At 33.7% G+C, this 19,858-nt stretch overlaps 1 protein-coding gene across 2 annotated transcripts in view; it reads left to right on the top strand.

Moving 5' to 3' along the window:
- Positions 1 to 16,868, top strand: part of LOC136083673 (TNF receptor-associated factor 5-like) — a 156,691-nt gene extending 139,823 nt beyond the window's left edge. For both annotated transcript variants that reach the window (XM_065803232.1, XM_065803233.1), the window contains one exon: positions 16,097 to 16,868. In XM_065803232.1, coding sequence (XP_065659304.1) covers positions 16,097 to 16,474 — 378 coding nt within the window. In that variant the 3' untranslated portion in view covers positions 16,475 to 16,868. The remainder of the gene's footprint in view (positions 1 to 16,096) is intronic.
- Positions 16,869 to 19,858: the final 2,990 nt, after the last annotated feature.

Raw genomic sequence — 19,858 nt, 5'->3', positions numbered from 1 at the left:
GGTCCAGTTTTTGATGATAATAATTACATTTCCCGTGTATATATCTTCCCCATGAGCCTTGCACTTTTGTAAGTAGAAGGAGTCAAACTCACCTCGTCCTGCAGTTAATAATAGAACTTGCGTTTCAGAATAGAATGTAAAAGAATCGAAAAAATTAACAAATTTGAGGATAGAGAGAAAATAAAAGAGTTTAAAAAAAAATTAAAATAAACAAAAAAAAAAAAACTAGAAAAATTAAAATGAAAGAAAAATCTTACGACATCTTCTCCGCACAATTTAAGACATCGTATTTATCAAAGTTAAAATTTAAATCTTGGTCGTCATCGATAACGCCATCAGTGTCTATATTTTCTTTTTCCAACAAAATCGCGGTGTTTCCTCAGTGTATCCTCAGTGTTTCCTGCACATGACACATCGCTGCTGCTTTTTTTAGAATTAAAAGAGTATTCTGATTTATTTTTTGCCCTTTTCCTTCTCGATACTTTTGTTTCCTCGCTTGACTCCTTTTCTTGTATTGCGATTGCATTTTTAGTTTCGTTGACTTCAACGTTAGTTTCCACAATTTCAGCTGTTTCACTTGACAAAGTGTGCTCTTTGTGCTCAACTATGCTTTTTTCAGTAGAGATTTTTTCCGCAACTTTTGCATTTGTCAATGCAGTTGACTTTTCAATTTTTTGAGATAATTGCGGTTGGCCATTGTGTTTATACCTCAACGTGTACCCGTTGACATTTTGGTATCTTGGTAAAGGGTTGAGATGGGGGTTTTGCCAGCTCTTTATAACTATAACGACGTTTCCGTTAAATATATTTTCGCCATGGACATTTACCTTTTGACAACTAAACGATTCAAAAACACCTTTCCCAGCAGCGAGAAATTTCCCCAACGTAGTTAAGGCAGTGGTTCCTCCATTTATTAACATACCAATTGGTATGTTTTGAACTAAAACATGAACATTTCTAACATATTTCTGTGTTATTGACAAATTTACGTTTTTGATAACTATTTCTGCGGCAAGAAATTCACTCACTTTGTTTGGATTGTTCACTCCAAACTCGAAGAAGCGGTTGTTGTAGTGTCTAGTAACACCGCACACATAGCACAAAAGATTTTCTTGGCGAGAACTTCTAGAAATTCTTCGACACTACAATTATAATCGCCATATCTACAGAGAAGTACAGGGTAAGCATCATTAGAGAGTGAGGGTTTGAAAATTCCAAGGTTAACTTTATCCGTTTGACCACTAACTCCAGGTGCCACCACGCTGGCATAACTTTTAGCCATCTCAAAGCAATAAAGTGAACCCGATACAAAACCACAAGGAAAACAGGAACAACAAATATATTATTAATCCAATTTGCAAGAATTAAGTCTTAATAACCATCCAACAATAAAAACAAACAAAAACACAAATACTGAAATTAGTTTAGATGTTTTTTTTTTCCGTTACACAAATTTCACCGTTTTTTCCGATTAACACAAATACTGAAATTAGTTTAGATGTGTTTTTAGAATATTAACTAAAATTTCTTTTTTTTTTTTTTTTTATTACAAAATAATAAATATTTACAAAAGTTTTAATTATCTCTGCATAATAAATACGCATATTTACAATAAAATTACAAATCGTTTAACTTTATATATTTTTCCATTTATAAATATCTTTATGATACATTTTTATATTATAAGAAAGTAAAAGAGAAAAACAAGCTTTTTTAAACCTTTAGTTAACTTTGATCTATTTTAAAATATTCTTTAGTTTAAATGCCAATATTTTAAAAATAAAGTCGTGTTTTTATATATATATATATATATATATATATATATATATATATATATATATATATATATATATACATTTTTTAAATTTTTGTTTGTTTTTTGTATTTTTATTTTTTTGTGTCTTTTAATTTTTTTTTTTTTTTGAATTTTTATTTTTATATTTTTTTGTGTTTTTTTTTTTTTTTTTTTTTTTAGACTTTTTGCGTAAAGAAATCGATAATATGGAAAAGATTGATAATGAAGTTGGTAAAGATTAATTAAGTATATTTAGTAAAGAAAGATTTTATTAGATAATACTAAAAAAAACTACAGGACTTTTACACAAATCATCACGTTACGAAATCTACACAAAAAAAGGCAAGTAATAAAATATATATCTTAAACTAAGGGTTGGCAGTGATTGTCTAATCATATATAACAATATGTTTGTTGTAAAAAAATTATATGTTTAAAGGGCACGGAAACGCTCAACTAAACATTTAGTTCTTCTACGAGCCAGTGTGTTAGTTTGGCTCATATGTTTAGTTTCAGGTTCCCGTTCTCTATTTCACAAAAAACGTTTTTAATACAAAAAAGTTGACAGAAAATGTCCGTGGTATTTCTACGGACATGGTAATTATATTTTAAAGTAATAATATTCCTGATGTTTCTGGTAATGATCCTGATCACTGCCGTTGGGTCAATATTTGAATTGTTAAACATATGGTGGCATCTGCTGTTCCGTATTTCACTCATAATGGTTTGAGTGACTGTCAACAGCAGCTGCGAGGTAGGGTTTTTCTCTGATAAATTCGCAGTCTCAATCGAAAAGATAGAATTTATTGGAGAAAAGTTCTTTTGGGATGTCAAGGAGTTATATACATGTTTAAAGTATTCCCATATTGTAACAGAAGGAGGACAGTAGGCAAAGATGTGCAGATTGTCTTCAATTTTACCGCAAGTTTTACACTTGTTGTTTTTAACGATCTGTTGCCTTGTGCTTTTGGCAAAAAAGGCAGCAGAGGGTAAGCTGTTATGGAGAAATCGAAAGAGGATGTTTTGAGTCGGTCCGTATACGTGGGAGTTAAAATTTCTTTTCCAAATTTGGGTCCACGGCATTGCTGTTTTTGTTGAACTGTTCCAGAAAAGTTCTGCTGGCACGACTGTCTTTTTGTTTTTTGCCACTTCTAAGTAAAAATTTTTTGTTGATTTTAGGAGACGTTAAAGAGGGACCCGTATTTATCTAAGATTTCAATTGTAGTTTTGTAGTACTGAGACATTTTATTGTCCCAGTGTTTTGGAAACGTGTTTTGCCTTAAAAAATTCCAGCATTCGTTTAGCTTAGTAAATTTAACAAGTGAACTTGCCACCCAATACTTTGAAAAGTAGTAAGAATCGTGAGCTTTGTCCTCTTCGCGTTCTTTTATTTGAAAGAGCGTTTTGAGGCGGATCGCAAGACTTTGCTCCTTCGGTGATAATATTCCGAGACCCCCGCTTTTGACGGGTAAGAAAAGTGTCTCTCGTTTGACCGGGTTGAAATTGGTCTTTTGCCACAGATTTTCGAAAATGGCTCAATGCAAACGCTCTACTACCCAATTGGGAGTGGGCAAAACGTTTGCTAGAAACCACACTTTTAAACATTCCTAGCGTATTTATCAGATTAGTCTTTCCCCTAAGTAACAAAGTACGCAGTCCCAGAAACTTGAGCTTTTTCTCTATTTTGTTAAGAGCTACTTGCCAGTTGAAATTGGTAGTATCGCTCAGTCTGGTGTAAAAAGTAACACCTAAAATTTTGAAACCGGTGTCATTGTTCCACTCGATGTTGTCCAATTGTGGGTAAATTTCGGGATCAAAACCCCCAAGAGCGAGACCCTTGGTTTTTGAGGCGTTGATCACTGAACCACTTGTTTTTTCGAATAGTTTTAGGTTTTCAAAGAAATAGCGGACACATTTTACGTCCTTAGCAAAAAAGTTCGAATCGTCTGCGTACTGCTGTAGTTTTAGAGGTTTTCGTGTTCCCGGCAGAGGAAAACCCTCTATTCTGCTATCCGCTCTGATCACCAAAGCCAAAGCTTCAGCAACAAAAACGTACAGCAGAAGAGAGAGAGGGTCTCCCTGTCTAAGTTCCCTTTCCGTAAGAAAGGAGGTAGACAGGAAGCCGCAATTCAGAACAGTTGCCGAAACTTCTGAATACAAGGTGTTTATGAAAGATACAAAATTTTCTCCGAGATTGAATTTTCGGAGAATCTGCAACAGAAACGCGCGATCGACTTTGTCAAACGCCTTTTCTTGATCTATTGTCAAAATGAAATTAGGTAGTTTTTTAAATTCTGCGTATTCTATTAGATCACGTACTAAATGTAAATTTGAAAATATGTTTTTACCTGGAATTCCGCAAGTTTGATTTGGTTCTATAATTTTGCCCATTACTTTTGCAAGTTTTAGGGCCAGTGCTTTTGTGATTATTTGGTAATCGGCGCCGATTAAAGATATAGGCCTCCAATTTTTGCATTCGGTAAGATCTCCTTGTTTGGGAATAAGTGAAATTATTGATTTTTTCATAGAGCGGCTGGTGTTTTTTTCTACGAGAAGAATTTCGTAAGCAAGTTCTTCAAAATCTTTTTCTAAAACGTGCCAAAAAGTTTTGAAAAATTCAGCTGGAAATCCATCATAGCCCGGAGATTTTCTGTTTTCAAATTTAAAAAGGGCCTCTTTTAGTTCCGCGCCGGTTAGGCGGGTGTTTAAAAATTCGTTTTCATCATCACTCAAACGTTTAGTGATGTGTGAGAAGACACGGTTTTGGCTGTCTTTGCATAAATTTGTTTTGGTGTAAATGTTTTTATAATACGTTGATAGGGAGTTGAGTATTTCGCCAGGTTCACTCGTCAATGTGCCGTCATTCTTGCGAGTTTCAGTAATTGACTTGTTCCGCTGTCGAGTTTTTTCCAAACTATACAAAAACTTTGAAGGTTTTTCTCCTTCTTCGATTAGTTTTTGTTTCGTGCGAATAAACGCTCCGGTAAACTGGAGCAAGAAAAGAGCATAGCGTTTTTCTGTGATGCTATCTAAATTCGGGTTAGCGTTTTGTCGCTCCCGTTGGATTTCGTTTTCAATCCTTTTCATTTGTTTTTTGTTTTTCGCACTTTCCTGTATCGATATGTGTTGTAATTCAGCCCTTACGAAAAGTTTGCAGTCGTCCCACCATTTTAAAATTGATGCGTAGGAGCGTTTTTTTGTTTGCCAATCTTGAATTAGGAGTTCAATTTTTTGCCTATGCACCTTAATTTCTAAAAGAGAACAATATAATTTCCAGTAACCTGGTCCTCTCCTAAATTGACTAAAATTGACAGTTGTTGACACGAACTCGTGGTCGGAAAAAGGGTTGGTGAGAATTTTGGTGCATGTAATTTTTTTGGCGACTTTATCAGGGCAGTAGATTCTGTCGAGTCTACATTTAACCGTCTGATTGCGCCATGTCAATTCTCTTTAGGTGGGAATTTTATAACGAAAAACATCTACTAGGTTATAATTACCTCGGAAGACCCCGAGTTCAGAAATGCCGTAGTTGTGATATTTAGCGTTGTTCGATCCTTCTGTGTCAAGAGGCAGGCTTTCGACCATGTTGAAGTCCCTGGCCATCAGGATGGGTAGTCCTGTGTCCTGCGAGAATTCGCCAAGGTCGCCAAAAAAATGGCGCCTTTCTCTTGGCACATTGAGTGCGTAAATATTCAGCACCTGCATTTCGTGTTCGTCAATTTTGATCATGGCGTTTAATATTCTACCGTTAGCGTCCCTTTTTAGTTCGGTTAACGAAATGTTGGATTTAGAGAGAATCGCCACCCCGCAACAACTGTGGCTCGGACCAGAGTTCCAAATAGACTCGCCAGTCCATTCGTCACCCCACTGCTTAACAGTGGACGGTCCAGACTTTGTTTCCTGAAGGAGGATGAGATCGTAGGAGGACTTTTTAAGAAAACCAAAAAAATTGTCGCGTTTAGTTTGGTCGTTTAGACCGTTTATGTTGCATGTTAAAATGTTAATAGCTATGATGGAGAGAAACTGCTTTCCTAATTTGAAAACTCGTGTCGCTTAAACATGCATATAATAATTTTACAACCTGACAAAAATAAAACAAACATTAAAGTCTTAATTTTAATGCACGATTTTCCATTTAACTGACGTAATACAAACAAATGGACGCACTGGACCACACAATTTTTCTCATAAGCGCGAACTACAACAATACAAACATGCACAGCTTAAGCGCTCGTTAGAAACGTGTCATGCGTAACTAATGAGAAATTAAAAAAAGAACAGAAAAAAATCGAAAAAATTTTTTTTTTCCAGAAAAATAAAAATAAAAGTTTAGAGCGAAAAAGTTCGAAATAAAAGTCTGATTCGAGAACAAAGCTAAAAAAAGTGAATTGAAACGAAAAAAATAAGAAGAAATAAAAATCTTACAATTTCTTTTCCGCACATAGTTGGCTTTCATAGTCTTCGTCGATTACAAGAGAATCCGTTTCGTCGTCAAAACACGTCCCATCTTTCAAAAACAAAACTTCATCCAAACACACGGGTTCTTTTTTTTCTGTTGTATTTGTTACTTTCTTTGGAGTTTCACATTCCGAAATTCCCAGTCGTTTTCTTGTCGGCTTGGCGGATTTTCGCGTATTTGAAGACTATTTTTTCTCACTGTGCTTTCCTTTATCAGTTTCCATGTCGACACTGATGTCAACACTGCCACTGTTAACATCAATGTCTACACTTGCGCTGTCGACCTGTGATATAGTAGGTTTTATTGGATTTGAGGGTACAATGGTTGGGTTTGATGGTTTTGGTGTTGTGGATTCGGGCTGGCCTTGATGTTTATACCTTAGAGTGAGTCCATCAACGTTTTGATATCGAGGTAGAGGGTTTTGGGTAGGATTCTTCCAGTTCCTGATAATGATAATCACATTTCCAGTGAAGATATCCTCACCGTGCGCCTTACATTTCTGCAAATAAAAGGAGTCGAACTCCCCTCTTCCTACAGCCAAGTGCTTGCCAAGCAGGACGATGGCGCTTTGACAACCATTTCTTAGCGTGCCAATCGGGATATTCTGAACTAGCACGTGGACCTTTCGAACGTACTTCTGTTGAAAGGTTAAAACACAACCTTTGACTTCAATTTCAGTGTCGAGAAAAGATGACAAAGAGGAAATGTTTACAACTGCAAATTCAAAAAGTTTGTTGGCGTAGTGCCTCGTCACACCCCAAACATTTGCAAGCAATTTTTTACCAGCCAAGGCAAAAAGAAAATCGTTTACACTACAATTTAAATCTCCGTACCGGCACACTAAGACGTTTGAGTTATCGATTTCGGCTTTCGAACCAAAAATCCCAAGGTTGTTTTTCGTCAGCACAGATTGATTACCAGATGACAAAGCACCAGCATAACTTTTCGCCATATTAAAAATTTGAATAATAATCGGTAACTAGTATGAAAAATACGGATTTTTATGAGGCATACCTTATTAACACAAATAGAACTGTTAGTTTTTTGTGTTTTTTTCCGTCTAAAATTACTAACTAAATTAATAACTAAAAATTAATAACTAAAATTTCACCCATTTTTTTGATCACGAGATCATATTGTTGTTTATTTCTCTCCTCCGGCGTCTGCCTTGTAGAGATATTAATAATGAATACAATGGCATTAATTACAAGACGGTCCACTTTTCCACTACTAAGTCACATATAAAATTCACAAGAGTTAAATACCTAATATAAAAAAATGAAGACCTCACATACACAAAAAAAAAGAAACGAAAATGAAATAAAATCAAAAAACAAAACAAACAAAAAAAAAAAAACAAGAAAATCATGAAAAGCAAGATTCGAAAATAATCGAAAAAGTTCCAAAAATAATCTGGGCATTTTAGTTTAGAAAAAGATTGTTGTTTATATCTATTTTAATTTTGTTATCTTCGCTCCAGATCACGAGATTAACCCTCTTAAGAGCGACGTTACTAAAACAAGTACCTAGCTGACGGTAAAAAAATACTTTATATAATTAGATTGGATTGCTTGTGGGTTTTATTTTGAAAATATTATTTTTTAAACTTATAAATTTAATTGCAGTTGACCCAAGAAAATATAATGTAACTTTATATATAATCTAAAGATGAGAAAGAAGGAATATCCGAATAGATTTTTTTGACGTTATGTTGCGTCTTAGTTTACACTTATTAAAAATTCACTATTATAACTATAACGGTAATGTTTTTTTTTAACTTATAAATATAAGTTAAAAAAACCATACTAGTATTTTTTTAAACTTTTAACAATGTACAAATAATGAGTTCTTTTTTTATAACAATTTTTAACGAAGAGACTGAAATTGATAATTCCAACGTCCTTATTTGTCGATATGGAGATTTGAACATAAATGTCAATGATTTTCTATCGAGTTTAGCCGAGAAGAAATTACTTGGCAATGTTTGAGGTGTGACAAGGCATTACACCAACAAGCTATTTGAATTCACTGTTGTTAACAACTCGTCTGTGGCAACCTATCTCGAGGCAGATATTGAAATCAAAGGGTGCGTGTTGAAGTTTCAACTAAAGTATGTGCGAAAAATTCACGTTTTGGTTCAAAACATTCCCATTGGTACTCATAGGAATGAATGTCAGAGCGCCATCATCCAGCTTGGTAAACACCTAGCTGCAGGACGAGGTGAGTTTGACTCCTTCTACTTACAAAAGTGCAAGGCTCATGGGGAAGATATATACACGGGAAATGTAATTATTATCATCAAAAACTGGACCAACCCATGCATAAACCCTTTACCCCGCTATCAAAACGTCGATGGACTCAACCTACGCTACAAAACTCTGGCCAGCCCGAACCTAACCCATCAAATTTAAAAACCACAACCATTCCGCCCTCACCTTTCACACAACCCACAGCAACACAAGTCAACAGTGTGAATAAGGAAAACGATGTTCAAAACGCCTGTGTTGAGGTTAATGCTAAAGATGATTACGAGAAAGAAAGTCTCAGTGAAATAGAACATGCATCCAAAACACCAAAAGTAAAAACCACCCAGCTGACCAGAAAACGTTTGGGGCAGACGGAATGCGAAACCCCCAAAAAAATTAATAAACACAAGCGATTTAAAGCAAGACATGTTGTTAGAAAAAGTTCTGTTACCAGAAGAAAGTGTGGAAATGTGTTTTGAAGACGAGACAGACTCTTTAATAATCGATGAAGAATTTGACAGCCAAATTGGTGCGGAAAAGAAATCGTAAGATTATTTCTCTCTCTCTTTTTTTTCATTTTATCTTTAGCTTAACTTTTTTAGCATTGCTCTCAAATCAGATTATTATTTCGGATTTTTTGTTCAAAACTTTTATTTCTTTTTCTTTCTACAAAAATTCTTTTTTTACGTTCTATTATTAACCTCATTAATTTTGCTTGTAACGTTTTTAAGTAAGCGCTTAAGCTGTAGTAGTTTGCATTGTTGTAGTTCGCGCATTTTGTGAAATGTTACGGTCCAGTGCGTCCTATTGTTCGTATTACGTCAGTTCAAACGAAAACTCGTGCTATAAGGTTAAGGTTTATATGTTTGTTTTTTATGTCAGGTTGTAAAATTACTATATTCATGTTTAAGGTACACGAGTTTTCAAGTTAGGAAACCTGATCCTCACCATCATGGCTATTATTATTTTAACGTGCACTATAAACGGTCTAAACGACCAAGCCAAACGCGATAATTTTTTTGGGTTTCTCAAAAAGTCCTCCTTCGATCTTCAGGATTTCCTCCTTCAGGAAACAAAATCCGGACCGTCCACTGTTAAACAGTGGAGTGACGAATGGACTGGCGAGTCTATTTGGAACTCTGGTCCGAGTCATAACTGTTGTGGGTGGCAGTTCTCTCTAAATCCAATGTTTCTTTAAACGAACTAAAAAGGGACAATAGCGGAAGAATATTAAATGTCATGATAAAAATTGACGAACACAAAATGCAGGTGCTGAATATTTATGCTCCTAATGTGCCGAGAGAAAGGCGCCTGTTTTTCGGCGGCCTTGGAGACATCTCGCAGGACACAGGACTACCCGTCCTGTTGGCCGGGGATTTCAACATGATCGAAAGCCTGCCTCTTGACACAGAAGGCACAAACAACTTTAGATATCACACCTACGGCATTACTGAACTCGGGGTCTTCCAAGGTAGGTATAACCTAGTTGATGTTTTTCGTTACAAGTTCCCCAACAAGAGAGAATTCACATGGCGCAATCAGACGGTCAAATGTAGACTCGACAGAATCTACTGCCCTGAAAAAGTCGCCAAAAAAACAACATACACCAAAACTCTCACCAACCCTTTTTCTGACCACGAGTTCGTGTCAACAACTGTCAATTTTAGTAAAACCAGGAGAGGACCAGGATACTGGAAATTAAATTGCTCCCTTTTGGAAATAGAAGTGCATAGGCAGAAAAATGAACTTTTAATTCAAGATTGGCAAACTAAAAAACGGTCCTATACGTCAATTTTAAAATGGTGGGACAACTACAAACTTTTTGTTAGGGCTAAACTACAACACATATCGATACAGGAAAGTGCGAAAAACAAAAAAAATACCAAAAGGATTGAAAACGAAATCCAACGGGAGCGACAAAACGCTAACCCGAATTTAGATAGCATCACAGAAAAACCCGATGCTCTTTTCTTGCTCCAGTTTCCAGGAGCGTTTATTCGCACGAAACAAAAACTAATCGAAGAAGGAGAAAAACCTTCAAAATTTTTGTATAATTTCGAAAAAACTCAACAGCGGAACAAGTCAATTACTGAAATTCGCAGGAACGACGGCACATTGACGAGTGAACCTGGTGAAATACTAAACTCCCTAGTTTCATATTACAAAAACATTTACACCAAAACTAGTTTATGCAAAGACAGCCAAAAGTATGTCTTGTCACACATCACTAAACGTTTAAGTGATGATGAAAACGAATTTTTAAACACCCGCCTAAGCGGCGTGGTACTGAAAGAAGCCCTTTTTAAATTTGAAAACGGAAAATCTCCGGGCTATGACGGACTTCCAGCTGAACTTTATAAAACCTTGTAGCACATTTTAGAAAAAGATTTTGAAGAACTTGCCTACGAAATACTTTTCGTAGAAAAAAACACAAGCCACTCTATGAAAAAAGCAATTGTTTCACTGATTCCTAAACAAGGAGATCTTACTGAATGCAAAAACTGGAGGCCCATATCCCTAATCGGCGCTGATTACAAAATAATCACAAAAGCGCTGGCCCTAAGACTTGCAAAAGTAATGGGAAAAATTATAGAACCAAACCAAACTTGCGGAATCCCAGGTAGAACAATATTCTCAAATTTACATTTAGTCCGTGATCTTATAGATTACGCACAATTTAAAAATCTACCTAGTTTCATTTTGTCAATAAATCAAGAAAAGGCGTTTGATAAAGTCGATCATGCGTTTCTGGTTCAAATTCTCCGAAAATTCAATCTCGGAGAAAATTTTGTATCTTTTGTCAACATCTTATATTCAGAAGTTTCGGCATCTGTTCTGAATTGCGGTTTTCTGTCAGCCTCCTTTCCTACGGAAAGAGGAGTTGGACAGGGTGACCCCCTCTCTCTCTTGCTGTACGTTTTTGTTGCCGAAGCTCTCGCTTTGGTGATCAGAGCGGACAGCAGAATAGAGGGTTTCCCGTTACCAGGTACACCTAAACCCCTCAAAATACATCAGTACGCAGACGATTTGAACTTTTTTGCCAGGGACGTAAAATCAGTCCGCTTTTTTTTTCGAAAAAATAAAACTGTTTGAAAAAGCAAGTGGTTCAGTGATCAACGCCTCAAAAACCAAGGGTCTCGTTCTTGGGGGTTTTGATCCTAAAATGTACCTGGAATTGGACGACATAGAGTGGAACAACAACACCGGTTTCAAAATATTAGGTGTTACATTTTACACCAGACCGAGCGATACTACCAACTTCAACTGGTTAGTAACCCTAAACAAAATAGAGTTTCTGGGACTGCGTACTTTGTCACTTAGGAGAAAGACTATGTTGATAAATACGTTAGCAATGTCAATAGTGTGGTTTCTGACAAACGTGCTGCCCGTTCCTGAATGGGCAATAGAACGTCTGCATAGAGCCATTTTCGAAAATCTGTCGCAAAAGACCAATTTCAATCCGGTCAAAAGAGAGACACTTTTTTTACCCGTTAAAAGCGGGGTCACGGAATTTTATCACCGAAGGAGCAAATTCTTGCACTTCGCCTCAAAACACTCTTTCAACTGAAAGAATGCGAAGAGGACAAAGCTCACGACTATTACTACTTTTCAAAGTATTGGTTGGCGAGTTCACTTATAAAATTTACGAACCAAAACCAAAGCTGGAACTTTTTAAAGCAGAACAATTTTCCAAAACACTGGGACAACAAAACGTCTCAGTACTACAAAACAACAATTGAAATATTAGGCAAAAACGGGTCCCTTTTTAACGTCCCCCTAAAAACAACCATAAATTTTTACTTAGAAGTGGCAAAAAACAAAAAGACAGTCGTGCCAGCAGAACTTGTCTGGAACGGTTCAACAAAAACAACAATGCCGTGGACCCAAATTTGGAAAAAAAACTTAACCTCCCACGCATGCGGACCGACTCAAAACATTTTCTTTTGTTTCTTACACAAGGGTTTACCTTCTGCGGCCTAGCTAGCCAAAAGCACAAAGCAGCAGATCGTCAACAATAACAAATGCAAAACTTGCGGTAAAATCGAGGACAACATGCACATCTTTGCCTACTGTCCTCCTTCTGTAGAAATTTGGGAGTATTTTAAACACGTATATGACTCCTTGACATCCCGAAACAACTTTTCTCCAATAAACTCAATTTTCTTGATTGAAACAGCGAATTTATCGGAGAAAAACCCCACTTCGCAGCTGCTGTTGACACTCACTCAAACCATCATGAGTGCAATATGGAACAGTAGATGCCACCACATGTTCAGTAACAAAAAAATTGACCCAATGGCAGTGATCAGGGTAATTATCAGGAACATCAGGAATATTATTACCTTAAAATATAATTATCATGTCCGCAGAAACACCGCGGACATTTTTTGTGAGTATTTTTGTATTAAAATTGTTTTCTGTCAAGTGGAGTTTGAAAGTCTGAAACTAAACATATGAGCTAAAATAAAACAACGGCTCCTTTGTATGTTTAGTAAAGATTTCCTTCCCTCTTGCAATTTTTTATGTTATACAACAAATTTATTATTATATACGATTAGCAAATCACTGCTAGCCCTTATTATATGAAATATTATTTTAACACATTAGTTTTTTAACTATAGTGTTCGTAACGTAATGTTTATGTATTAAGTCCTGTAATTCTTTTTTAAATTTTATTGCATATAAATCATTCTTTTTACCTTATGAACCTTTCCTTGACCTATTTTAAAATTTCCTCTATTTGTTAAATTACTCTAAACTCTCGATTTCTTTCCGCACAACAGCAAAAAAATAAAAAACAAAAAAATACAAAAAAATTTAAAACCAAAAGACACAAAAAAATATAAAATCAAAAAACACAAAAAAATATAAAATCAAAAAACACAAAAAAATTAAAAATGCAAAAATTATATAATAAAATATACAAAACAGAAAATGTATATATTTACGAAAGCTTGTAAAACCATATATTGTAAAAACATAAAACCTTAGTTAATGTTATTAAAAAAATTGTAAATATTTATTATTTTGTAATGGAAAAAAAAAAAAAACTCCATAATCTAAATACGTTTAAAAACGTTTTTTGTCAAATAGAGAACGGGAGCCTGAAATAAACATATGAGCCTAACTAACACACTGGCTCGTAGAAAGAACTAAATGTTTAGTTGAGTGTTCCTGTGTCCTTAAAACATATAATTTTTTACAACAAAAATATTGTTATATATGATTAGACAATCACTGCCGGCCCTTAGTTTATAACATATATTTTATTATTTGCATTTTTTTCCTGTAGGTTTCGTAACGTGATGATTTGTGTAAAAGTCCTGTATTTTTTTAGTATTAATAAATAAAATCTTTCTTTACTAAATATACTTAAATAATCTTTACCAACTTCATTATCAACCTTTTTCCATATTCTCGATTTCTTTCCGCACAAAGGCTCAAAAAAAAAAAAAAAAAAAAATATATATATATATAAAAATAAAAATACAAAAAAATTAAAAATTAAAAAACACAAAAAAATTAAAAATACTAAAAACAAACAAAAATTAAAAAATGTATATATATATAAAAACACGACTTTATTTTTAAAATATTGGCATATAAACTGAAGAATATTTATGAATAGATCAAAGTTAATTTAATGTAAAGAAGCTTGTTTTTTTCTTTTTTGCTTGCTTATAATATAAAAGTGTATCATAAAAATATTTATAAATGGAAAAATATATAAAGTTGAACGATTTGTAAACTTTTATGTGCTTGAGTGTATTTACCCTTTCCCTTCATCGGGTTGCTGCAAGGAGACTTTAGTTTGTAAGGGCATTTAGTTGTTTCAAAACAACTTTTGAGTAGAGAAGATTGTGAATGTGTGAGATACGAGCGTTGAAGGAAAATATTTAATCGTCAAACGGAACACCCTATTATACAGGGATACTAGTTGCCATGATGAATCAATTAAATAAACCAATACCAAGATCTTTAAAACTCTGTGGGTATAACGTCAGGATAATCTATACCGGACAAAACAAAGAAGATAACCTGAAACCAAATAAAAACTTTATAGAAGTGACCAAAGATCCTAGAAAAAAAGTAACGGAAACAAAGAACCAGAAACATCGCAAGAAATACCTGAATCAACAATTAAATTTTCAAAAACACAAGAATCGGAAGCCTCTATGGTGATATGCCAAAACTCTCTCGAAAACCAAATTATAAGCAACGATATCAACACCTTGAATAAAACAAAACCAAAGACACCCGAACAAACACTACAATCGCCTGAAATAAATTCTCAAACACAAGAAACAGAAGCTCACATGGATGAAAGTCAAAGTTTTAACAACAATAACATTTAAAAAAAATTGAATCTCACAACGACAACATCGTAAATGAAGCAAACATTACGCTTAAAGAAAAAGTAGAAGAACCAGAAAAAAAAATCGAACTTCCCTCAGAATATCTTTGCTTAGATTATACTGAGAGGCATATTTACAACTTAAATTTGTTCTACGGCTTCGATAAAACAAAATGCTCGGAAGATGAGCTATTAATATTTAAGGCATACAAAAAAGCATAATATGATCAGAGAAAATTCGAAAGACAAATATAAAGAAGCAAAGCAAATAAGATACCCGTCGGACAATCAAGGGATTATATTAAAAGCAATACTCAAATCCAAAATAACTCCTCATACAATCATAATGACTGGACTTAAAACTAATACAAAAAACAAAAGTAATACTTCAGAAATCAAAACTATAAAAATTATATTAATAAATAAAAAATATTGAAAAATTTTTTTTCCAAAAAAAAATAAAAATTCAAAAATTAATAAAACACAAAATAAAAAAAATAATAATAAAAAATAATTAAAAAAAAAATAAAAAAAATAAAGTATCCATAAGCCTTAAACTAAGATAAAAAAACAAAGGTATAGCATTAAAAATTAAACTACAAAAATGAACAAAAAAATTTTATAAAATTTCAAAAAAATAAAATAAATTAAAAATAACTTATGCGGCCGTGGCGCAGTGGCAAGAGCGCTTGCTTTATAAGCAGGAGATCAAGGTTCGAAACGAGCTTTGGACAAATTTTCGCGTCACGGTAAGGAAGGAGGCGTGAACTTCCCGGTTAAATGCACTTCCGCGGTGTTCTGTGACAAGACCGTAAGGACTTCTTGGGGCACCTAAAAAAAAAAAAAAAAAAAAAAAAAAAAAAACTCCATAAAACCTAACAGGATTTAAAAAAAATCCATTTATGTCACGTAGTTTAGTTACGTCACAAAACAATATTTAGTCACATTACCTTACGTCTTACACTTTAGAAACTTAAAAAGTTTAAAAAGTAAGTAAAAAAAGAGACAAACATTTACTGTATCCTCTAGTTTAAAAGTTAAGAGAATGTAATAAAAGTTATATATAAATGATTTTAAATTAGAGCGTGTAACCTTGTTACCCAATAAAAAAATTTATATTCAACCTTTATAATGAAGGAAAATAGAAACTTTGAAATGTTGCCTTCGTGCTTAGCATCAATCATTTTACTCTTAACTCCGAAACTTTTTATTTGTATTTAATCCTTTCCGTTCTGTTTTAGAAAGAAAACTTCGGCGCCTTCTTAACCGAATTTGCAAACACACGTCACATCTTCCCTCCGTCGCCGTTTTTCCTACGTCTACAGCAAAATCAAATTTCCATCTACCAAGAAACCCTAAAATCCTATAAAAATCTCCAACCAGCGGCAAAAGAATCCCTCGTCACACAAGAATTCAAAGCGTTTCTCACCAACAAATTAGAAGGTCCCAATGACGAGCCCAAGGTTGTCAAAAATTACATCATCTATTACGTCACAGATTACGACGAGTTTTATGATAAAGTCTGCTATCAGTTATGTCGGTTATATCGCGACCAATTTACTACCTTTATCAAACAGTTGTGCGCTCTCTACAGAACACAAAAAAATATAAACAAATAACAATACAACAATACATTACTTGAGGGGCGAGTTTTAAAGCCATATATAGCAAGTCAACTCCGTTTTTTTCTTTTTTTATGCAACTTTAACGGGGAGTACAAATTTTATATATATATTTTTTATCGTTGCGAACCGAAACGGATATAAAAATAATTTTAGCACTATCTCGTGGGAAATTTAATTTTAATTCAGATAGTATGATTTTTATGCAGCTAGAACAAAAATTTAAATCAAAAATCAAATAACTAAAAAAAAAACTTTTTTCTGATAAAACCGCCCGCTCGATTAATTACTTGGTTTAGTTTTTCGCAAGTGACAAAGCGCTTATCTTTATCTAATTAAGTTAGTGTTAATTCCGGTTTAATTATGAATAAAATATAATGTTATTTGTTAATATAACAGACTCTTATTCATTAAAAATCCATTATTATATTATTTCTCAATATAATCATCACTAACTCAATTCCATTTAACTCATTCTATTTAACATATCAACTAATAAAACTAAAGCTCACAAGGAAGACGATATACTAACCGCATTAACTGATATGAATGAAAATAAAATATCACTGAGAAAAGCTGCAGTTTAAACATGGTGTTCCAGTCTCAACGCTCAAATATCGCCAAAGTAACAACAATAAAGGCTTCCATGGCTCAGTACTTTCAAATAAAACAGAAAGATCGATGGTGCATGCATTCCAATTACTTGGTGATTGGGGTTATGGTTTAACCTGAAATGAAATCCTAGAACTTGTATGTGGCTACCTTAAACGTGAAGATCAATGGCACTTATTCAAAAATGGCAAGCCTGATAAAGACTCGTTTAATGCCTTTATAAAAAGATGTTCAAAACAAATTTCAACAAGAAAAGCGGATAACATAGCATCGCTAAGTTATTCGCTTTTCTTGTTGAAATTTGCTGAAAGAGTCGCTTCTTGTAAGCCAGAAATAATTGATCGTTATTTTGAATGCGTCGCCAAGCAATATCAACAGACTGGTATAACTTCTGGGTCGCATATAATGTGTAGCGCGCTTGCATGCAATCGCTGGTTTCCAGTGCATTGGTTTATTTCCACCTAATAAAAACAACATAAATCATAAGGCATTAGCAATCACACAATAACCCATAACGCATATGACGCATATGACGCATGATTTATAACTCAATGACGTTTAATCCACCTTCATCAACTTTAGCAGCCTCCACAGCACCTACACCATCTTGCTCAGACACAGCTTCATCATCTTCCACAGCTGCCGCAGCACCTACTCCAACTACACACCGATTACCATCTTTCTCAACTACACCAGCTTCTAGTTTTGATAGGTATCAATAGGTTATGTGTTGAGCGTCGCAAAAACAGTTTCGAAATAGAGTTGAAGTATTTTTTTAAGCCAGAAATCAATCGCATGTTAAGAAACCGAAGCAGTGCAACAAATCAAAACTTGGAGCAAACCCGAAGAAAACGTGAACAAGTTCCTCAAACAAAAAATGAAGAAAAAGCAACAAAGGAAGCCGTGAAAGTTGCTAAACTTAACGCTAAGCGAAGACTCTCTATGCCAAGTACTCAAATGCCTGAGCATAACAATGCTGAGCAACCTCAGCAAAACAATAGTAAAGAACAAGTACCGGCAGCCGAACGATTAAAAGTTGCAAAATGTAAAAAGTGGAGAGTACAGTTACACACAGAAATGTTGCAATGCGAGAATTCGATGTGTCGGAAACGGTTGTGCAAGAAAGCATGTTTAATTAAGAAATATGTAGTTAGAACTAAATTTTTTTGCTTGCAAAAAAGTTAAAAACTTTAATATAGTTTCTTAAATATAAGTAGTGTTAAAAAAAATATAATAAAAAAAGTTGAATTTTAAAAACTTCAATGTTTTCTCAAGTGTGCGGTTTTATCAGAATCCTAAAACCGCACAATTTTTTTACTTGACATTTAATATTTTCAATAACTTTATTATTTAATTTTTAACATATATTTATATTATCTTAAGTAGTTTTTCGTTACCTATCTAGTAAAAAAAAATTGAAAAAAAAAAAAAAGTTTTTTAATTTTTCATGATAAGTTTTTTTAATTTTTATTGTGGCCTTTAAAGGGTATTGTTGACCTAGTTTTACTCTATACATTTTCAAAACACATTTTTATTTTTTTTATTTTTATAAAAACTTTTAAAAAACACCACATCGACATCCGAAAAAAATCTGGGTGCGGATTCACAACTTTTGTGTAACTCTTGCTTAGCTTAGCAAAAGTTACGAAAAACTTACGCAAATTATTTTTTGCGTAACTATTTGGTATTCACAACTTTTTCGCAGCATTTGCATAAAGTTAAGGTTGCGCATGAGTTACGCAAAACTTAGGCAAAAACTTACGCAAAATTTAAGGCAAACATTTTATAACTATTTGTATAAAGGAAGTAGTTAGTATTACTAATTCTTTTTTTATTAAGACACACAGGGCAATGTGACCAAACAGTGAATGTTTCTTTTTTAGAGTCAGGGCATAAATTTACTACAATTATTTTGTTGTTGTTGTTGCTATATTTAAAAATGTAGCAAAACCATAATAATAAAATGTAGCAAAATTCAAATAATACTTGACATTCTTATATAGGGTGGAGGTGTTTGAAAGTGTCACCAAATATCATATGGGAGAGGGGGTGGTTAGCCACAGTGTGACATGACAAAATTTTTAAAATATAAATTCTAATCACAGTGGAATAGTAAACTTTTAGCATAAAAGTGCAAACTCAAAGATATATTTGTTTATAAACAATGTCACGTCACAAATAAGGCGGGGAGATATTGTTTAAAATGTTACATATACAAAGAAGAGAGTCTAGCAAAAAAGTGCTTCGTATTATTTGAATAGCCCCATATAGCATATACGTGCAATTACTTTTAAAAGTAATAGCATATATAGCATAAACAATCTTTCAATCTATTTTGTATATCTATTAGCAAAATAATCAAAATAATTAATAATTGGATTAAAAATGAAACAAATAAGAGTCGGTTGGTTTTTTAAATGAGATATCGATTATTAACAAAATGCTACACATCTATTATTTTAAATATAAACATTACAAGCACTCATTAAGAAGTCATTCGGGCATATTTATTCAAATCCAAATGGGTAATATAAACTGTACTATCCTGGGCTTATATAAGATAATAATTCGGCTTCCTGAATGAGGCCATCAGTGAATGCCCATTGGTTGTATTTAACACTAACTCTAAACCTGCCGCGAACTTTATTTGTAAACATTACTGGCTAAATAAACTAGCTAAAATATACAGAAAACTTGCATTTAAAAGAACCATTTTTTCTATTTTTAATATAAAAAGAAAAAGAGATTAATATTTTGAGACATTATTTT

Source organism: Hydra vulgaris, chromosome 08 (genome assembly GCF_038396675.1).
Source record: "Hydra vulgaris chromosome 08, alternate assembly HydraT2T_AEP".
In the NCBI taxonomy this organism is placed as follows: Eukaryota; Metazoa; Cnidaria; class Hydrozoa; order Anthoathecata; family Hydridae; genus Hydra; species Hydra vulgaris.
This window is presented reverse-complemented; position numbering and strand designations above follow the sequence as displayed.